This window comes from Sinohyriopsis cumingii, chromosome 1 (assembly GCF_028554795.1).
Source record: "Sinohyriopsis cumingii isolate HCF-2022 chromosome 1, ASM2855479v2, whole genome shotgun sequence".
Lineage (NCBI taxonomy): Eukaryota > Metazoa > Mollusca > Bivalvia > Unionida > Unionidae > Sinohyriopsis > Sinohyriopsis cumingii.
Window position 1 is genome coordinate 28,695,450 of NC_142961.1, and position 19,523 is coordinate 28,714,972.

The 19,523-nt window shown below is 42.1% G+C and overlaps 1 protein-coding gene across 1 annotated transcript; it reads left to right on the forward strand.

Moving 5' to 3' along the window:
* The first annotated feature begins 665 nt into the window (after positions 1 to 665).
* Positions 666 to 2,095, forward strand: LOC149806601 (dynein light chain Tctex-type 5-like). The gene has a single exon (XM_089955410.1). The coding sequence runs from the start codon at positions 888 to 890 to the stop codon at positions 1,569 to 1,571; it is 684 nt and encodes a 227-aa protein (XP_089811536.1). The 5' UTR covers positions 666 to 887; the 3' UTR covers positions 1,572 to 2,095.
* Positions 2,096 to 19,523: the final 17,428 nt, after the last annotated feature.

Here is a 19,523-nt window from a genome sequence, read left to right on the forward strand (position 1 = left end):
CTACAATTTATATTCATAACAAATCAAAGGTATCGGCAAATTTGTTTTGTTTTTTAAATATATGATACAAGAATTGCTAACGGTGATATATGCAGCATATTTCCTATTCAGACATATCGTGCAGGCATGCACATGACCCGAATGCTGCCGCTATTTGTCTGGCAACAATCCGTCTCCATTGTGGAGTAGACAGACAAAAACCTGAAAAGTTTCGTTGTAATAAAGTCATATTAAGATTCATTAGGCAATCATTTTGCATATATTGTAAGATAAATTACAACTTTACTAATGACTTGTAAACTCAGTCACGTTAATTGATATAAGAACTATGATACTTTCTTATATAATAACTTCCAATCAATCTTGAAAACGAAGACCCCATTTCAGTACGAGTGGTGTTCAAATACTGAAACATCACTGTGATCTAAACTATGCCCTATTGAGGGTTATAAATTCAGATTGTTATCTCATATTTTCAGATTGAATAGATCATGTTTGCTTGCTCAATGGTTCTATACAATTTTTACATTATGCAGATCCATGTACCTTATAAATTGGTTTTTAGTCCATGGATCGATTCCAACGAGCCGCGTAGCGCTCTGTTGATTAGATCGTCTTTCAATCAAAGACCGCTGTCTTTCTGCATTGATGTAAATGTAAACGTATTTGATTGTATACCGTGAATGTACCGCGGCGACGAGCGCATAGAGATGATAGCGTTTTGGGTACGCCGTGATCATTGGGTCGCCAGTTGCCTAGCTCTTGAGATCCATTGTGTCGTGTGTTTGTATCAGAGCCCGACGCTGAAGACACCCATAATGTTTGAGCTGTAAACTGCTCGATACTTACAGAATATATATATCAAAGAACTATTAACCATTTTCACAATGGCGGCGAGGAAGCAGTCTACAGTTGGTGGTGCAGAACGAAAGCAGTCGGTTGCTCCGGCAAGAAAACAGTCTATGGAAACCGCAGCAGTCAGAAAACCATCGCTGGAAACTGCCGACCAAACGGGGAGAAATGCCTCATTAGCGGTACCTGGCATGATGGAGGAGGGAGGAGTAGGTCAGAAGCTCTCCGTAGATGTACAACGACGCCCATCATTCGTCGGACGTCGCCCGTCGATCTTTGACCGGAAACAATCCGTCGTTGAGTCGATGGGTCGGTCCACCCTGATTATGACATCAGCGGCAGGGGCCCGTGGGAATTTGAGGTATGAAAACACCTACAAAATTGAGCCAGACCACAGGTTTCCTAGCGGAAAGGTCAAGAAAATAGCATACGATATTCTGGAAAGCAACCTGAAGGATAAGGTGTACGATAAAGACGAATGCACACGTCTATCCCAAAAATTGTCTGACACAATCAAACAGCATATAAAAGCTCTCGGATACAACCGGTTCAAAATTGTAGTTATAGTAGCCATTGGTCAGCAACAAGGGGTTCGACCATCAGTGTCTTTCACGAGCAGGTGTTTATGGAATGACAAATATGACACGTTTTCAGAGGCAGTGTTCAAGAATTCTTCCCTGTATGCAGTCGCTCTCTGCTATGGCGTCTACACTGACTAACGTAACATTATCATTTGTTTTAACATTTTCCACTGATGTCATTTTGGCGATTTCTCTGAAATGTTACAGGAAAAAATAGAGAGTACAACAGATATTAGTTATCTGGCTGTGGAATACAAGGAAAAACTTATGTAAAAACGAAACGTGTTTTTGAATGTCATTGCATTGTTAATTTAATCAAAGTCATACGCTTGCCTATAATTTGATTGTGTGAGTATCGGCTCAAATTTTCATTTAATTATTTGGGATGAATCTTAAATTGAAATGGCACAATCTTGGATGTTTGTTCTGTAGCAAAGTATAAATTGTGCCTAATCAATGTTTGATAATCAGAATTTCTAGCCTAAGTCAGCATCCAATCGATCTGTGATATTCTCTTCATATTTCCTTACGATCATGTTTAAATATGTTGTGATTTTTGTCAGATCCAGTGTAATTATTATTTGCATTTCTACAGTAAAGATAAACAAACTGTATGCCATAATTTAAGTTAATATGTTAAACTCAATACCATCCAACTTCAACGGACATTATTTTGTATATGCTAGCCATAAGGTATGGCGTATATTGTTACGCTATCCGTCCATCTGTTCCGTCTTTCGTTTCCACACAATTACTCGAGTTCTCCACAACATACTGTCACCAAACGTTTTGGATAGCTTGCACTCTGAGTAAGGCAGAAGCTTGTCATTTGTGGGGTCAAATATCAAGGTCACTGGGACTGAGAAAGAAAATCGTGTCTGTACAATAACATAAGTCATAGAAAGTACTCTTGTTATGCCATTAGTGCGCATATTTTGATTAAAACAAAATACGGAATAACATCTTAATTCCGTTAGTGCTCACTTCTTTTTTTTTCTTCTTCTTCTTCTGTGATGTCACAGTTGCTCATTGGTTAGCGTGCTGGACTCGTGATCAAAAGGGTTCGGGTTTAAATCCTGGCAAATTCAGGTCGGGTCTGCTCTCTATGATGTATCATTTGGCAAGATATAACCCATGTCATTCATTCGTCTTCATTTCTCATCTTTGACTTACACAACGCATTTGAAAATGGGCTCGTTTGCGTTATGCGGACATTATGGTGGGAAAAAAACACACAACCCAGAAAAACAAACAAACAAACAAACAAAAACCCACAATAGAATCAGGAGAAACTCCATTCCGAATACATACTCTTGCAGGTACTGGAACCAGTGATGAATTTGATTTTGCAGAGGTACCAAGCGAGAACATTCCCCTAGTGTCCTCATGGCTGCGTGTATTGCTGCTGTTGTTGTTCTTGCATTAATACTTTAGTATTTCTGCCACCATAAGTAGTTTCAACACCCACCCACCCGCTCCAAGTTGTTTCAACCTTTTTATTCCGCATAGTTTGTATTTTCAAATGCTATTTCATGGAATGTTGAGCAGGCTGTATTTGTTTTTGTCATTATATATCTCTTTTTATATGGTAAAAATATTAAGACATATTTAAATCCAGACAAAGCTCTTGTTACCCAACGCCACTGTTCAACATCGGATCATGTTGTGGGTCGAATTGGGCCTATATGTGTGTAACGAGAAATCTTTACAAGCAACTTTGGCACTCTTAGGGTCGTGAAAAGATTGCATTTTGAATATTCATGCCCACTTTATTTTTGTTGAAATATATTCAAATAGTTTGTATACAGTATAGAGGTGTATATTCAAGGTCTCTAATGCATAGGTAATTCTTTGTCTTTCCAATTGTTCCATTACATACATATATGAATCAACAAATGCGTGATTTTCTGGCTACAGTGCAGCTTTACAGTATGTATTGAGTTATGAGTCAACTCGACGTATAACAACTATATCCCAATTTAGCCCCCACCCCAATACAACCCTGCTGCGCGTGAAAACCTAATTCCATCTACCTTGTGTAACCATACCAGCGGTATGAATGGAAGATGTACATTGTTAGTTCTGTTCACACTGCACACAGTGTCAGACCACTGCCAGCACTAATTCCTCGATTTCTGTACCATGAATGTTCATGTAGATAAATCCGTAGATTTAAGTTATTTTTTGTGTGACTATTGTGCGGCATAAAACCGAAGCTTTGATTGAATTGATGAGGCGTACCTCTATAACAAATCTATGTTGTATTGATTAATGAGTATGTATTTCAAATAGACTTTTCTCTTCAAAGGTATTCACACTTGGGTAATACAGATGATCAATAAAATTAGCATGGAATATTGTTTCAGGTCGTATCTAATCACCTGGATAGCGCAGTGGTAGTGCATTTGCTTTACGAATCTTTGTTACCGGTTCAATTATTGATAACAGCAGATGCATCCAGCGACGTCCAGTCCAATTCTAGTCTCAGGCTCGGCTAGAGTGGGTATGTGGGAAAGCCTGCCAGTAGCTTGTCGTGGGTCGGTGGTTCTTCCCTGGGTTTTCCAGGGTTCTTCCTTCACCAGTTATACTGGCCGCCATGTATAGCCTATCTTGTGCTGAAAAATGGCGTTAAACCCTAGAACAACAACAACAACCAATCCAAAATGGATTGCTTCATCCAAACTCTCCGGCTTTATCAATATCATTAAGCACGTGCCAAGGTTACAAAAGTTTATCACTCCAACTACTGACGTCTGATTTTCGAATCACAGAAATCAGTGCTAATTCGACCCATGATAGAACTCGTTCACCCTATAGATCATAAAGGTGAACAAAACTCAATGAAATCATGATCGATTGAAATATCGATTATGAACCAGTTTATGTTGCTCATACTTACTCTGGATATATATTTTGTTTGGTTGATAATGTTCTAGTTATCAATATTGTCACATGACAGTGGTCTAAAACAGTTATTACGAGCTGACATCACGACCGAACGAAAAAAAAAATATTGAACCCCACTGCGTGAGTTTGGCTGAACTTCGATGTTTCCATTATAGTTCCATTTTCGTTGTCAACTGAAGCGTTTTAAACGCTCTGATACCACAAATAATAGGACCACACATTCACGAGGTTCTAAATTTCACACTTCAATGGGTTTTAGTACGAATTTTACAGCGTCAATCAATATTTTCTGACACGTACTTCGATCCATCAAGACCACCATCTCATACTGGAGTAACCACTTCTTTTGTAATTCTGGTTTGTTGGAAAAGTTATACGGAGAGTAACGATGCAGTCAGAAAAGTTTATATATTCAGTCTATCTCAGATTAGTGCAGACATGGTTTTTCTTCACTCACTCTTCATCGTGTCACGGTGTACGAGTAAGTAAAGGCATTGCCAGTCTTTCAAAAACATGTATCATGCCTATAATGTAATTTAGTTTTGTTATAATTGTGAATATTTACTTGAGCATACGAAACCCAAAATATACGTGAGCATCTACATTTCTTTTATCAATTCGTAGGTGCATACCTTGTTGTAGATTAGCTACTTACAAAAAGTACCATCTGTTTTCATGTGTGATTCTAAAATCAAGCCAGACGGTTATTAGTGTAAGAGGTTGCAACACATATAATTTTGAAGTTCGTTACATAAATACTGGGTGGCTCCTACAAACGGCTGCATTCATTGATAATTTACAATATTACCCAGACCTTCTGTAGTTAATGAGATTGTTTTATTGCCGAGTTATACTTTTTTAATCGCTGAGTTATAGTTTCTCCACACGTTTTACGGGATATCAAAACATACTTTAAACTCCTTATTGGAGAATACGCGATTATTTAAAGCTATATTGCCTAAACTATCGATAATTCTTTCACTAGTTATGTAGTCATAAAAGAAAGCAATTTAATTGCTATTCTTGTTATTAACTAGACGAGCACATTTTTCAGAAGTAATCGTATCGACCTGAATGCAATATTTTTACAGTTGATACAGTACACGGCGATCTGTTAGAATCTGGAAATTTACTCTAACCCTTTTTATCACAGAAAGCGAACTGTATTAGTGTTGTGCAGTATTTGCTCTTGATCTCATCTGTCTTGCCTGCTCTTGATCTCATCTTTATTACCTGCTCTAGGTCACATCGTTCTTACCTGCTCTTGGTCTCACCTTTATTACCTTCCTTTGATCTCATCTTTATTACCTTCTCTTGATCTCATCTTTCTTGTCTGCTCTTGATCTCATATATCTTACCTGGTCTTGATATTATTTTTATTGCCTGCTCTTGATCTTATCTTTCTCAAATCAATATATATCACAAAAGTTGTATCTTTCTAAAACAACCGTATCCAGAGCAAAAACAAACAAACTGAAATTCATCCTCTGATACATAGTTCTATGACGTAGATCACAATACATCCTACCCCTTTGAATCTGATAATGTCTTCCAATTTGTTTTTAGTTTATACACTGAACATCTAAACCGTGAAAATAGCTTTCTAAAAATTATAGTCAGCAAGATTGTTGTTCGGTCAAAAGATCTCAAATGTAAGTTTTTAATTTTTTTTTACACCGAGTCACACACACACACACACTATATATATATATATATATATATATATATATATATATATATATATATATATATATATATATATATGTATTCTTTCTTGCCTCCTTGTCTCACATTCTGAACTAGCAAAGCATCACAAAAAGTCAAACCAAATAACATCTCTTTAAAGTTTGCTGCTCGAGTATCACGGTTTGCTTTATCTAATCTACCAAATTTCTACCAAATATCACTGGTACGGGTAATGGATAGATGGCTCTCTCATGCCGTTTACCCTGCATTTAATACATCTATGAAAATCCACAACTGATATCTACCATATTCACATAGTAAAGTTGTATTATTTGTGAATTTGGGCACACCTAAGTATTGTTACAAAAAATGTATTGAATTGTTTCAATGTCTCAATAAACTTAAAATCATCAATAGCAGTAGCACAGAGTGAACATCTAGACCAAACCTGGACAACAACAAAAAATGCCATGGCATATAAGTACAACCATCCAACAACGAGAAACACACACACAAAATATTATGCATACATGCTCGCATAAACATCCAAAATCAGCATTTAAACACCTTACTTTTATTTTCCGTTTGTTCTTTCGGCTTAATAATCCATTATTTTTCAAATCTTTACTTTTCTGCTAAGATTAGATAGGTATCGATCTCTGAATTATTTGATTTAGTTAAAGCCGTTCCTTACAACGAAATCATACATTTCAACAATGTATTAAAACAAGCGCAAGTCAGGGACTTACTATGACTGTGGCAGAGTCACTTTAAACTCATTTAATTCTCATAGGGGCATGGGAGGGGAACGTTCCCTTAGACCTTGTGTCAAAAATGGAGGGAGTACTATCCCAAGTTCTCAATGAAGGGAGAAACATGGAAACCAGGCCAACTACCACCCCCGGGCATAGTGAAGGGAGTAGAGTTTCACCTGGAACGTTTGGGAATATACAACTTTAAAACATTTTACAGAACAGAACAAAGATTAACCCTGACCAAATTTGTTAATTTATTCATATATTATTTTCAAACAAACAAAGTTATAAGCATGACATGGGAGGACAGGGAATCATGCACTAAAACACATGTTTAGAACACAGGGTGACACTTCTAAGTCTCAATCAACCATACTAGTCCGAGTTTCCTCTGACCCTTGTCACCCCATTTTTGGTATTTGGACATTTATGTTGGGGTGTAGGGTCAGAGTCCATTCTCCATCGAAAAGTTGGAATTCGCCGACACCATTTTGTGTCGGCATGGGGTAGCCGCTTACTAGCCGGCCCAGCAAACATGAACGACCTTTCATCGAGATATATCTGAATGAAATCGATAGGAATATGATTTATTTTCGCAAAAATCGTGAGCATAGCATTCGGTATGTCTATAGCCCGCCGACAGACCAGACGAAAGTACATCGTTGCTGAAATTTGACCTGGATCTGGCCATTTTGGCTTTCCACCAGACTCACTATTCATAAGCAAATCTATGAAGCCGCTAAGAAGAAAGTCACAAACATAGTCCATGCAGCGAAATCAGCCCACTACAGTACTAAGATCATAGAAAGTTCCAGCTGCAAAGAGCTCTTCGAGATTACTAACAAGCTAATGTCAAGGAACAAATGTACACCACTTCCAACTACCTTCTCTCTCGTCAACATAATTTCAATTGACTCGTCGTTACCATACAGTTGGGATACAGAATTTCAGCGGCAACCATTAGCAGCATTTGAACCTGTCTCTATGGATTTAGTAAGTACAATCGTGATGAAGAGTGCGCCAAAGTCATGTGAACTTGATCCAATTCTAACATCACTGCTGCTTGAGTGCTCTGATCCAGTATTGCCTTCACTAACTACCTCTCTCTCTCTCTCTCATCCGGGGAATTCCCATCATTTGTTCAAAACTGCCATTGTAAAGCCTCTGTTGAAGAAACCAACACTCGACCATAACGATTTAAAGACCTACCGCCCAGTTTCTAATCTCCCATTCATATAAAAAAAAATCTTAGAAAAGGTTGTTCTATCCCAGCTTGTATCTCATCTGAATTCAAACAGTCTTTTTAGCAATGTACAATCTGCATATCGCCCTTGCCACAGTAGTGAAACTAGTCTTCTAAAAGTAGTTAATGATATTCTTTCTGCTTTGGATAGCGGAAAGATTACAATCCTCACTCTCCTTGATTTGTCTGCATCATTTGACACAATAGACTATGATATATTACTTCACCGTCTCCAGCATGTATTTGGCATTCATGATACAGCCTTATTGTGGTTCAAGTCCTACTTGGTCAACAGGACACAAATTGTGTCTGCAAATGGAATACACTCCAGCCCAGTTAATCTATGTGTTCCACATGGGTCTGTTCTTGGACCCGTTTTCTTCAATCTATACACTCAGCCGCTCGCAAGTGTCATAGATCATTGTCCAGTGTATCACCAATTGTACGCTGACGACACCTAAATGTACAAATCTAGCCACCCCTCTGAAGTTGGTGCTACCATCCAAGGTGAGTAGTAAAGTGGGGCACCCTAGGGACAATGGGACTTAGCATTAAAAAGACCCCTGGGCAACTCTAGGGACAAAGGAAATTTAACATGGAGAAAAATCGTGGGTTACTCTAGGGACAATGGGAATTTAACATAGAGTTTGGGTCTGTCTAGGGACAAGGGAAATTAACATGGGGAATAGAGTTTGGGCTTTTGGGATTTTTTTTTTTTTTTTTTTAAATTTTTTTTAAATTTAAGTTTAAATTTAAATTTAAATTTAAAAAAGGGGTAGGCAATGGAAAGGCTATCTCTTTTCGAGAAATATGGCTGGCCCTGAAAAGGGCCTTTGGGTTTATGTTAATGTATTCATTAACATAAATGGTACCGCATTGGTCTTCTTCTTGTCCTTAGGCTACGTCTCACTGTTGGTCCGTAAATCAGCACTCTTTTCAGGCATCCTTGTCTTTCTACGTAGATCCTACGTATCCACAGGCTGGTGTTTGTCCTGTGGACAACGGTCCACTTGGATCGGACATACATGGGTATGTCCGTCCGGAACATCATGGAAGACACAAGCGTAGAAGATTGCACATCGGTCCACATCTTGAAGCGACGAGAACAGGTGAATCAATGCACTGAACTGCGCTTATTTATAGGTAGAGGCAGGATTGAAACGGATTGAGTTCATTCACCAATCCAAACACGCGTTACAAAATTCAGTCAGCCCGCATCCAATCAGAAGAGAGTAGTCTGTGACGTCAGTTGGTCTATATAGATTCGCTAGCGCTTGTGTGCAGTCAATCTATGCGACAGTGATTCAACATGACGGAAACTCAGAAAACGATCCATTGGGGTGCACCAGCAGGGGAGACTGCCCAAGGGAACCCGGACTTACTTTCAGAAGAGGTACATTGGGATTTTGTGGATTTTCTTACCTCGCAAGAATTTGTTCCGGAACCTTCGTTACCTTCTTCATTACCGCAAGTGGAGAATTTTAGACAGAGACAGAAAGAAGAATTGGAGAAATTTATGCAACGACAAAAGGAAGCGGAACAAGCTTTTCTCCTACAGCAACAGCAACAGCAACAAGAAGAGGTAAGAAAAAAACAACAGCAGCAACAGCAAGAAGAAGTAGCAGCAAAGAAACAAGAGGGTGAAAATCAAACGGCTACGGTACTGTTGGACATTTTAGCGGAGTTAAGAAGTCTGAAACAAATGTATCAGACTTCTTTATCACGACCGAAGAGAATACGACCTTCCCGAGCTAAACACGCCAACCCTGTGACTAAGCCTGTCGTACCACCCTTAGTGATTTCAACCCAATCATCAGAAGTAGGCCTTGGCCGTGGCAAAGGCTTAAGGCAGTTAAAGTTGATTGGTTAAACTCACCCCTACACCAAAATAAAAAGGCCCTTTTCAGGGCCACCCACATTTCTCGAAAAGAAATACAATTTCAATTTGCCAATAACTCAAAAATAAACCCCACCCATTTTACCCTTATAGTACGTGTCTGTGTATGAGTGCGTGAGTGTAGCTTCTTATTTTAAAATCAAAACTCAAAGACACTTACCTTATATCATTCATGTATTCTTTTATCCATTTTTTACAATCCAATTCACAATTCACCACAGAACACTTTAATTAAAAGTTCATTGACTTCTTCTTTCTCCTTGTTTAGTCTCTCTGTTTTTTGAATTTCTTCACCGTTTTTTCCTCATTTTCTTCCCTTCTTCTTTTCTTCTCCTGTTTCTTTGCTTCTTTTAAATAGAATTGTCTTCTTTCTTCCTCTTCTTCCTCTGAAGAATCCCTCTCTTCTTTCGAAGAATCCCTCTCTTCTTCCGAAGAATCCCTCTCTTCTTCTGAAGAATCCCTCTTTTCTTCTGACTCCTCTTGTTTCTTTTTTGGGCAATCTGGAGACCAATGTCCTTTTTCTTTACAATAATAACAGGTATATTGACTTTTGTCTTTTTTAGCCCCTGTTTTTTTTTCTTTTTTGACGGTCTGGACACTCTGAAGACCAATGCCCTTTCTTCTGACAGATATAGAAAGCATCCTGACTCTTATCTCGAAAGGAAGGAGAGTAGTCCGTCGGCTGGTCTGAAGAGAATTTTCTAATGACCCCTCGCAAAGCTCTGACGAAACGTTCCATCTGGGTAGTCTCTTCCATCGTTCTCCTCGGTTTGAGAGTGAAATGAATAGTGAAAGGACAAGACACACCCTTTTTATATACGCTGGTTTGCCATGACTATAAATTAGTCTATGGTGTTTGAACTTGAGTCATTTGACGTTTTGCTCTCAAGATGAAACGATCATATTCATTCGAGAAGAAAGAAGAAGAAGAAAGTAAGAGGCAGAAACGTGATCTATCGCCTCGTACCAGGGACGAAATCTTGGCACAAATTCATGCCAGTGATTTTGAAGAGGACATGAGTGAACCAGAATCCGAACCCTCTAAACCAAGTTCACCACCCTTAGTCAACCCTGAAAAGTACTATTCCATTCGAGAGACGGAAAAGCGCTCCTCTAGAAAATTTAGAACCACGGCTTACACCTACACGGTGAAGTTTAAAGATTTCAAGGCCGACGTACCCTTGGAGAAAGCAGAAGGGTTTATCACCGAGATGTGGGATTCTTTGCTCACCGCACTCAAGCGACAATGTCAAGCCAAAGAAGACGATCGCTTGACACTATCCATAGATCACGACGGTTTGAAATCCCCTGTTTGGATCGAGTTTAGCAGACCCGCAGAACTAACCCCTTCCAAAGTCATGGACAAGATTCAATACGTACAACAATCTAATGACCAGTTTGACATCACCGATGGTAAAGCCACACTGAAAATGGCTCACGTCTCTCTTCCTCAAGGGACAGGACGCAAAAAGATGTTATTGGTGGACGACCTTCGCAACACCAAAACAAGTCTCGTCCGAATTAACAACCCTCAAGACCAGATGTGCTTAGCCCGTGCCATCGTGGTGGGACGAACCTATGCCAACAAGAACGACACGGTAGAATGGAAAAGAACCTGGGAGAACATTCGAAAATCGAACCGAACCAAACAACGAAACGAAGCAGAACTCCTGTTGCAACAAGCTGGCCTGTCCAAAGACACACCCTGTGGCATTCCTGAGATGCAAAAATTGCAAGATGCCCTAGCTCCACGCTACACCTTGAAAGTGCACCCTCAAGAAATGCGCGGGTCTCTGTTGTTTCGAGGCCAAGATTTTAAGGACGGAAAATACATTCACCTTTATTATCACGATGACCATTTCGATACCATTACCAGTATCACCGGATTCCTGGGATACAGTTATTACTGTGAGAAATGTGATTATGGTTATAACAATCGAGAGCAACACAAGCATTGTGGATTGAAATGCCCAGGATGTTTGGCCTCTCCACCCTGTCTGAGCGAAGAACCAGTGCCTTGTTCGACTTGTCTGCGCACGTTTGTCAGCCCTGCCTGTTACCAGCAACATTTGAAAACACAAGGTTCACAGAAGAAATGTGCTTGTCAACTCCTGAGATTGTGCCCTACGTGTGGACAAGGCATACTTACCAACAATGCCAAGGTACACGTATGTCGAGGAAAGAAAAAATGTCACATTTGTCACCACATCGTGGACTTGGAACACGAATGTTACGTGCAAAAATACCAACCCCCACCAGAGAAAGAGGACGGTCACAAGAAGAAAGGCAATTTCATCTTTTTCGATTTCAAATGCATGCAAGAGACTGGCATTCACATCCCTAATTTCTGCGTGGCTCATCGAGCGTGCGAGAAGTGCATTCAAGAACCTATCTTCAGTCATTGCCCTCACTGCAGCAAGATTCCTGGAGGACGTGAAAAAATCTTTCGGGGCCAAACACGTTAGCCGATTTTGCCCAATGGGTCTTAGACCCCATCGACAAGACGTGGAGCCAAGAGGACATCGAACGTTACGGAGATTGTCATCATCATGCCACGGTGATGGCTCACAATTTCTCCGGATACGATGGACAGTTTCTTTTGAGGTACTATGCGGAACAAGGCACCGAGCGTCCTAAAGTCACTTTGAACGGAGCCAAAATCATTTTCATGCAAGTGGGACAAGTACAGTTTAAAGATTCGATGAGTTACTTGGCCATGCCTTTGAGTCGAATGCCTAAAACGTTTGGAATGACAGAAATGGCTAAAGGGTACTTTCCACACTTTTTCAATGTCAAAGCCAATCAACACGCCGTTCTACCCCATTTACCTGAGGCTCACTATTACGACCCCGACAACATGCGTACCGAACAACGAGAGGATTTCTACGCTTGGTACCAGGCTCATGCCTCTGACCCCTTCGACTTTCAGGAAGAAATGTTAAAGTATTGTCGTTCCGACGTGGACATTTTACGACGTTGCTGTGGAAAATTTCGAGAACTGTTCATGGAACACGGAGGGGTCGATCCTTTGAAAGAAGCTTGCACCATTGCCAAAGCGAGTTCCTTAGTGTACCGCCAACGATTCATGCCTGAAAACACCGTGGCTGTCATCAGTCCTCAAACGACCCACTATGTCAAGCGTCAATACTCGGTCAAAGCCCTACGTTGGTTACATTACTTGTGCGACAAGGAAGACAAATGGATTCAGCATGCCCGCAACGGAGGAGGCGAAAAGACCATCGGAACGTATTCGGTCGATGGCTGGGACTTAGAAAACCCCAAGATCGTGTACGAGTTTAACGGTTGCTTATTTCACGGATGTCCCGTCTGTTACCCTGACCGTAGCACTAAAAATCAGTTTTTGCAACGAACCATGGAAGACTTGTACCAGGACACTTGTCAGCGACGCCTAAAGTTAGAACAGCAAGGATACCAAGTGGTGGAAATGTGGGAACACGAGTACGATCACCGTATGAAAACCGATCCCGAGTTTAAACGCCTCGTGGAAAGTTACCAGTTCATGGACCCCCTGAACCCGAGGGATAGTTTGTACGGAGGAAGGACCAATGCCACCTGTTTGCTGTACCAAGCCGACGAAGAGAAAGGAGAAGAAATCAAATACTTGGACGTGTGTTCGCTGTATCCCTACGTGTGCAAATATTGTCGCTTTCCTGTAGGGCACCCACAATTGTTAACGGAACACATCGACCTGAAAAACATTCGACAATACGAAGGCTTGATCAAGTGTAAAGTTTTGCCTCCCACGAACCTATACCATCCCGTCTTACCTCACCATTGTCAAGGCAAACTGATGTTTCCCTTGTGCCGTACTTGTGCCGAAACGTGCAACCAGGACCAACCTTGCCATCACAGCCAGGAAGAACGTGCCTTGACGGGAACCTGGGTCAGCGTGGAATTGTTCAAAGCTCTGGACGTGGGATACCAACTGTTAGAAGTGTACGAATTTTGCCACTTTCCCAAGACACAACAGTACCACAAGGGTGACCCTACTCAGAAAGGCATTTTCGCCGACTACGTGGATGCCTTTTTGAAACTGAAACAAGAAGCCAGCGGCTATCCTTCCTGGTGTCACACTCCCGAAGACCAAATACAATTCAAAGAGAAATACTACGCACAAGAAGGCATCTCTTTAGACCACATCGAAAAAAACGAAGGCAGGCGATCGTTTGCCAAAGTGATGTTAAATTGCTTGTGGGGTAAAATGGCACAACGACCGTGTTTACCCAAGACGGAATATTTGACAGAACCTTCCCGCTACTTCCAGATGATTCACGAGAAAACCAAATACATGAAACACGTGGACGTCGTTCGAGAGGATTTGATCTTGGTCAATTACGAAGAAGATCTGGACTTTGTACAAGACGACCCTTTTGGAAATGTCATCATTGCGGCTTACGTGACAGCTCATGCTCGCTTAAAATTGTACGAAGCTTTAGAACTGTTAGAAGAACGCGTCCTGTACTTTGACACGGACAGTTGCATTTACATCCATCACCCGATTCAACAGCACCCTGACATCGAAGGAGACCGTTTAGGAGCCTGGACAGACGAGCATCCCGACGACAAGATTCTAAGTTTCGTCAGTGGTGGTCCCAAAAATTACGGCTACGAATACCGGGACAAACAAGGAGAAGTGCACACGACGTGCAAAGTGAAAGGACTGACTCTGAATCATCGTACCAGTCGAGTGGTCAACTTTGGGGTATTGAAAGAAGCCTTGCAATCGGGAGAGGATGGAAACTTTAAAGTGACCACCTATCAACCGAACAAGATTGTACGTTTACCCACTCACCACATCGTCAGTCGACCCTTGGAAAAAGTCTATCAAATTGTATACCAGAAGCGAGTGCGACTTCCCAATCACTTCACCTTACCGTACGGTCACGTCGGTATTGGTCTGTATATGAAAAGGAACCCTAGGCAAGATCGATAGTTCATTGTTCATTGAAGTAACTTACCATGTCGTTGACGAAGAAGAAACCAGATTGGTAAGGAGTCAAATGTTGGACATCACCGAGACCAGGGTTTTGAGGCTTGGACACAAGAGGTGGCCCAGTATGCACGAGAGTTATTCAAGGAAAAAAGTTACTTTTCAATCTGTGTTAGTGACGGTGCCAGAAGAACCCGTCACCCAGGACAGGACTGTCGTGGACAGGCCTGAAAGACCCTTTCGGGAGGACACTTGTGTGACCTTACCCCTACTATAGAACTGGTTAGAACTTTACCCAAAACATGTTGTACAGACACTTGTGTTTATTCCACGTTCATGGTTATCATGTGCCTTTTATTCTTGTACTTAAGCCTTTGGCTTTTATGCATTTTTGTCTTTCGTATTCATGTTTGAAACATTCAATAAACGTGTTCTGAAAAAGTATATAAACTCTTGTCTTGTTTGTTTTTCGTGTCACAAGTGACATTTCTCACACCATGGCTACCTCTGCTGTCTCTGCTCCCTCTTCCTCTACTGTCAAAGTCATCGACGAACACTTAGATCGTGCCAGTTGGGAGGCTTTGTATCTTCGCCATCCCTTTAATATGCTCATTGCTGGACCTAGCGGTTCAGGCAAAACCGAATTCGTCAAACGTTTGATCGAACATAAACATCATTTGATCGATCGACCCCCTCAACGAATCGTGTGGTGTTACAAAGAGTGGCAATCGGCGTACAGCCTCTTGCGAGAAAGTCAAGGCGATTCCATCGTGTTTGTGGAAGGCATTCCTAAAGAAGACGACGGCATCGTCTCTGACTCCCGTCTAACCCATTTGGTCATTTTCGACGACATGTTAGGAGAAGACGAAGAAGAAATTAAACTGTGGTTCACGCGCAAAGGGCATCACCGTAATGCCAGTGTCGTTTACATCACCCAAAATTTGTTTCAACAAAGTAAAGCCCATCGCACCATCAGTCTCAATGCGCATTACGTGGTCTTGTTTAAAATCCCTCGAGATAAATCGCAAGTGCAAGTCTTAGCCAAACAGTTAGGAACGCCTTGGCTGACTCAGGCGTACGACGATGCCACTCAAACTCCACACGCCTATTTACTCGTCGATTTGAAACCTACGACCCCCGAGGATTTGCGATTTCGTACCCACTTGTTTCACCACTGGTGCCAAGACGGAGGGCCTGTCCTGTACACGTCTCCGTCCTCGACTTCATTTCACTCCCCATAAAAAAATCTATAAAAACCTCAGACCCTTTTTCGTCTGTCTCACTCTCAGTGCGAACATGACGTCCCTTCAGTCGCATCTTCCCGTCAAATTGATTCGTGCCTTGTATGGCATCAGTCGAGAAAAAGATCCACAAACACGAGCTCGTGTCTTAGAAGCTAGTCTCAAAGAAGTCTTACGATGGTTCACGGTGACGGCACGTCAATTACTCCAAGGAATCATTCAGATTCCTCATCAAACCAAACGCTTTTTCGATCGAAACAAAGTCGCTTTGGTCCAACTGGCCGATCCCCGCATCGACACTCAAACCGAAAAACAAATCATTTTGAAACCTGGAGGGAGCGGTACTCTAGGAGGGGTCATCATTCGCTCACTCTTAAGATGGGATCCTAATGCCCCCCCCCCAAGTTATACCCAAGACAAAAGTCCAACGAAGCCCCAAGAAGAAAAAGACCAGGTCCCCAAGGAGAACTTCTCCAGTGGCAGGACCCTCCTCTGACCAGACACCACCACCCCGGAAAAAGAAAAGAAGCCCCCAGAAAAAGAAAAGTCCACAGAAAACTAGCCGCAAGAGAGGCACTTCGGCCAGGACGCAACCTTACACTCGCAAACCACGACCTGCCACGGCAGTGACTGCGTCTCCGGCAGCTGCACGTTTGTCCACTTCTCCGTTAATGACACCCAGAACTGAAGAGTACTTGAAGACGTTGATCACACCAAGAACTTCTCCGTTGATGACCCCAAAAAGAACTTCCCCAGTGGCAGGACCTTCCAATTTAGTGGCAGTGGCTGCTGATCACAAAGTACCTTCTCCCAAAATCAAAGTTCAAGAAAGATCGGACATGTTACAAAGTTTACTGGATTTGTCCAAGCAAGAACTGGCTCGATTTAGTCCGTTACGTACCCCTGCACGACGTGTCATGCCTGTCCTCAAACTAATACGACGTCAAGACAATCAGTGGCGACGCGTTCCAGTATAAAAAAGGCCTGTGACCGAGTAGGGTATCAGTGTTTTTTGGTGCTCCTGAAGACTCAAAGATGTCACCCTCCAGAAAACCCCAAGGAAAGAAAAAGAAAGGACTGCCACCACGTTTAGCCAAACATGGGGACATGTTATCTGTCCTGTCCAAAGCTTCTCCACCCCTACGAAAAAAACTCATTCAAACAGCCTCCAAAGAGGTCATCGATACCGTGTGCGAATGTTGTTTGAACGTTTTGAAAGGCACGATCCCTTTGTCCAAACACCAGAAACTATGCTTAGGCAAACATCGTCACGTTCTTCGCCAAATGGTTCAAAAGAAAATTCCCATTCGTCAAAAAAAGAAGATGTTAGTGCAACGTGGAGGTATTTTACCTCTCTTGTTAGGCCCCATACTGAAAGGAGTCTTGGGAACCATGTTGGGAGGACTGGTGGGAGCAAGATAAAAAGGCCTCGGAAGTTCCAAGATCTCAGAATCGACCCCTGACAACCCCATGGAAGGACGAAAACTAGCTTTAGTGCCTTACAAACGATGGATGGAATACCATGGGTGGCAAGAACAACACACCCCGCATTTACCTCCCAATCCCCATTTGAGCGAGATGTCCCAGTTACAACACGAATTGCAGTCCTTGATGGATCGCCAAGATTTGTCCGAACAGAAAAATCACAAAAGTACGGTCAACTCTTGCAACGACTGCAACTCTTTCACCAGAAAGCTTTAGACGAAACAGCTCTACCCACTCTGAAAGATTTTAAGACCTTGATGAAAAGTTCAGCACCAGTACCAGTACCAGTACCACCAGTACCCGTGACCAAGACAGAAAAAGGAGAAGAAGAGGAAGGGTTTCAAACTCCACCAGAAAAAGTACGCAAGTTAACAACACCACCTACCTCCAGAATTGGATGGATTAAAAAGATGATGGCCACCCCTTCTTCCTCACAAGAGAAAAAGAAAGTGAAGACAGAAGTGAAGACAGAAGTGAAACAAGAACCGATATCCCCCGCTCAGACATCCTTCTCCTCTTCGACACCTATTGCTGGCCGCACACGCAAAGCATTGCAATCCAAGAAAGTACCCCAAGAGAAAAAGAGTAGCATCCTCCAAGAGTGGGTGTCTTATTAACACACCAACCAACACAAAAAAATGGAAAAAGTCTTAGCCAGCATTTACTACGATCCCTCCCATCCTGCAGGTTACGCAGGAGTTCAAAAATTGTATCGTGCTGCCAAAACGCGACTGAAAAGTCTCCGTTTACCTCAAGTGCAACGATGGTTACAAGAACAAGCTACCTACACTTTACACAAACCCATTCGACGCAAGTTTGCCAGAAGTCGCACCCGAGTGGAAGGCATCGATCATCAATGGCAAGCCGATTTAGCCGATGTCTCTCATTTGGCCAGCTACAATCGTGGCTACAAATATTTGTTTTGTGTCATCGACGTCTTTTCCAAATTTGCTTGGGTCGTACTCTTGACTTCCAAATCGAGCAGCGAGTTAGTGCGAGCCCTGCAACGGGTGTTGAAACAAAGCGGTCGTCACCCTCTTCGATGGCAAACGGACAAAGGCACCGAATTTCTGAACCAAGCTTTCCAAAAAGAATTAAAGAAACGTGACATTCATTTTTTTACCACCGAGAATCCCGAAACCAAAGCCAGCATCGTGGAACGTTTTCAACGCACTTTGAAAGAACGCATGTGGAAATATTTTACGCATCACCACACTCTGAAGTACATCGACATCTTACCGCACCTGGTGCAAGCGTACAACCAATCTTACCATCGAAGCATCGGACGTGCCCCGCAAGACGTGACTCCCGACAACGAAGTGCTGGTGTTTGAGCGCCTGTTTGGTACGTCCCCGACGAGGGCTGTCCCCAAGAAAAGTGGAGTGTTGGCCGTAGGAGATTGGGTGCGCATTGGCAAAACCAAACGCACTTTCGACAAAGGTTACTTACCTAACTGGACGACCGAATTGTTTCGCGTCACTGGACGAGTACATGGCCGTCATCCTGCCGTGTATAAATTGGAAGACATGAACGGAGAAGTGCTCAAAGGAACGTTTTATTTGCCCGAGTTACATCGTGTCACCAAAAAAGAAGACGACGTGTACGACATCGAAAGCATTCTCGAACGCAGAACCCGTAAAGTGGGCAAACGACGTGTCAAAGAAGTCAAAGTACGTTGGAAAGGATATCCACCCAGTTTTGATTCTTGGATCGACGCTTCGCAAGTCATCGACTATAAAAAGAAGTGACCATCATGCCCTTTCACACAGCAGACGCAGCTACGTCGACCACTCCTCCTTCACCTAGTTCTTCTGTGCAAGATTTACAAAAACAACCCTTGTGTGTGGTGTGAAGAACGTGTGCCTAAAACGCAAATCGTCTTTTTCTGCCAAATCTTCGTGGTGTATTGTGTCATCGGGGCAGCC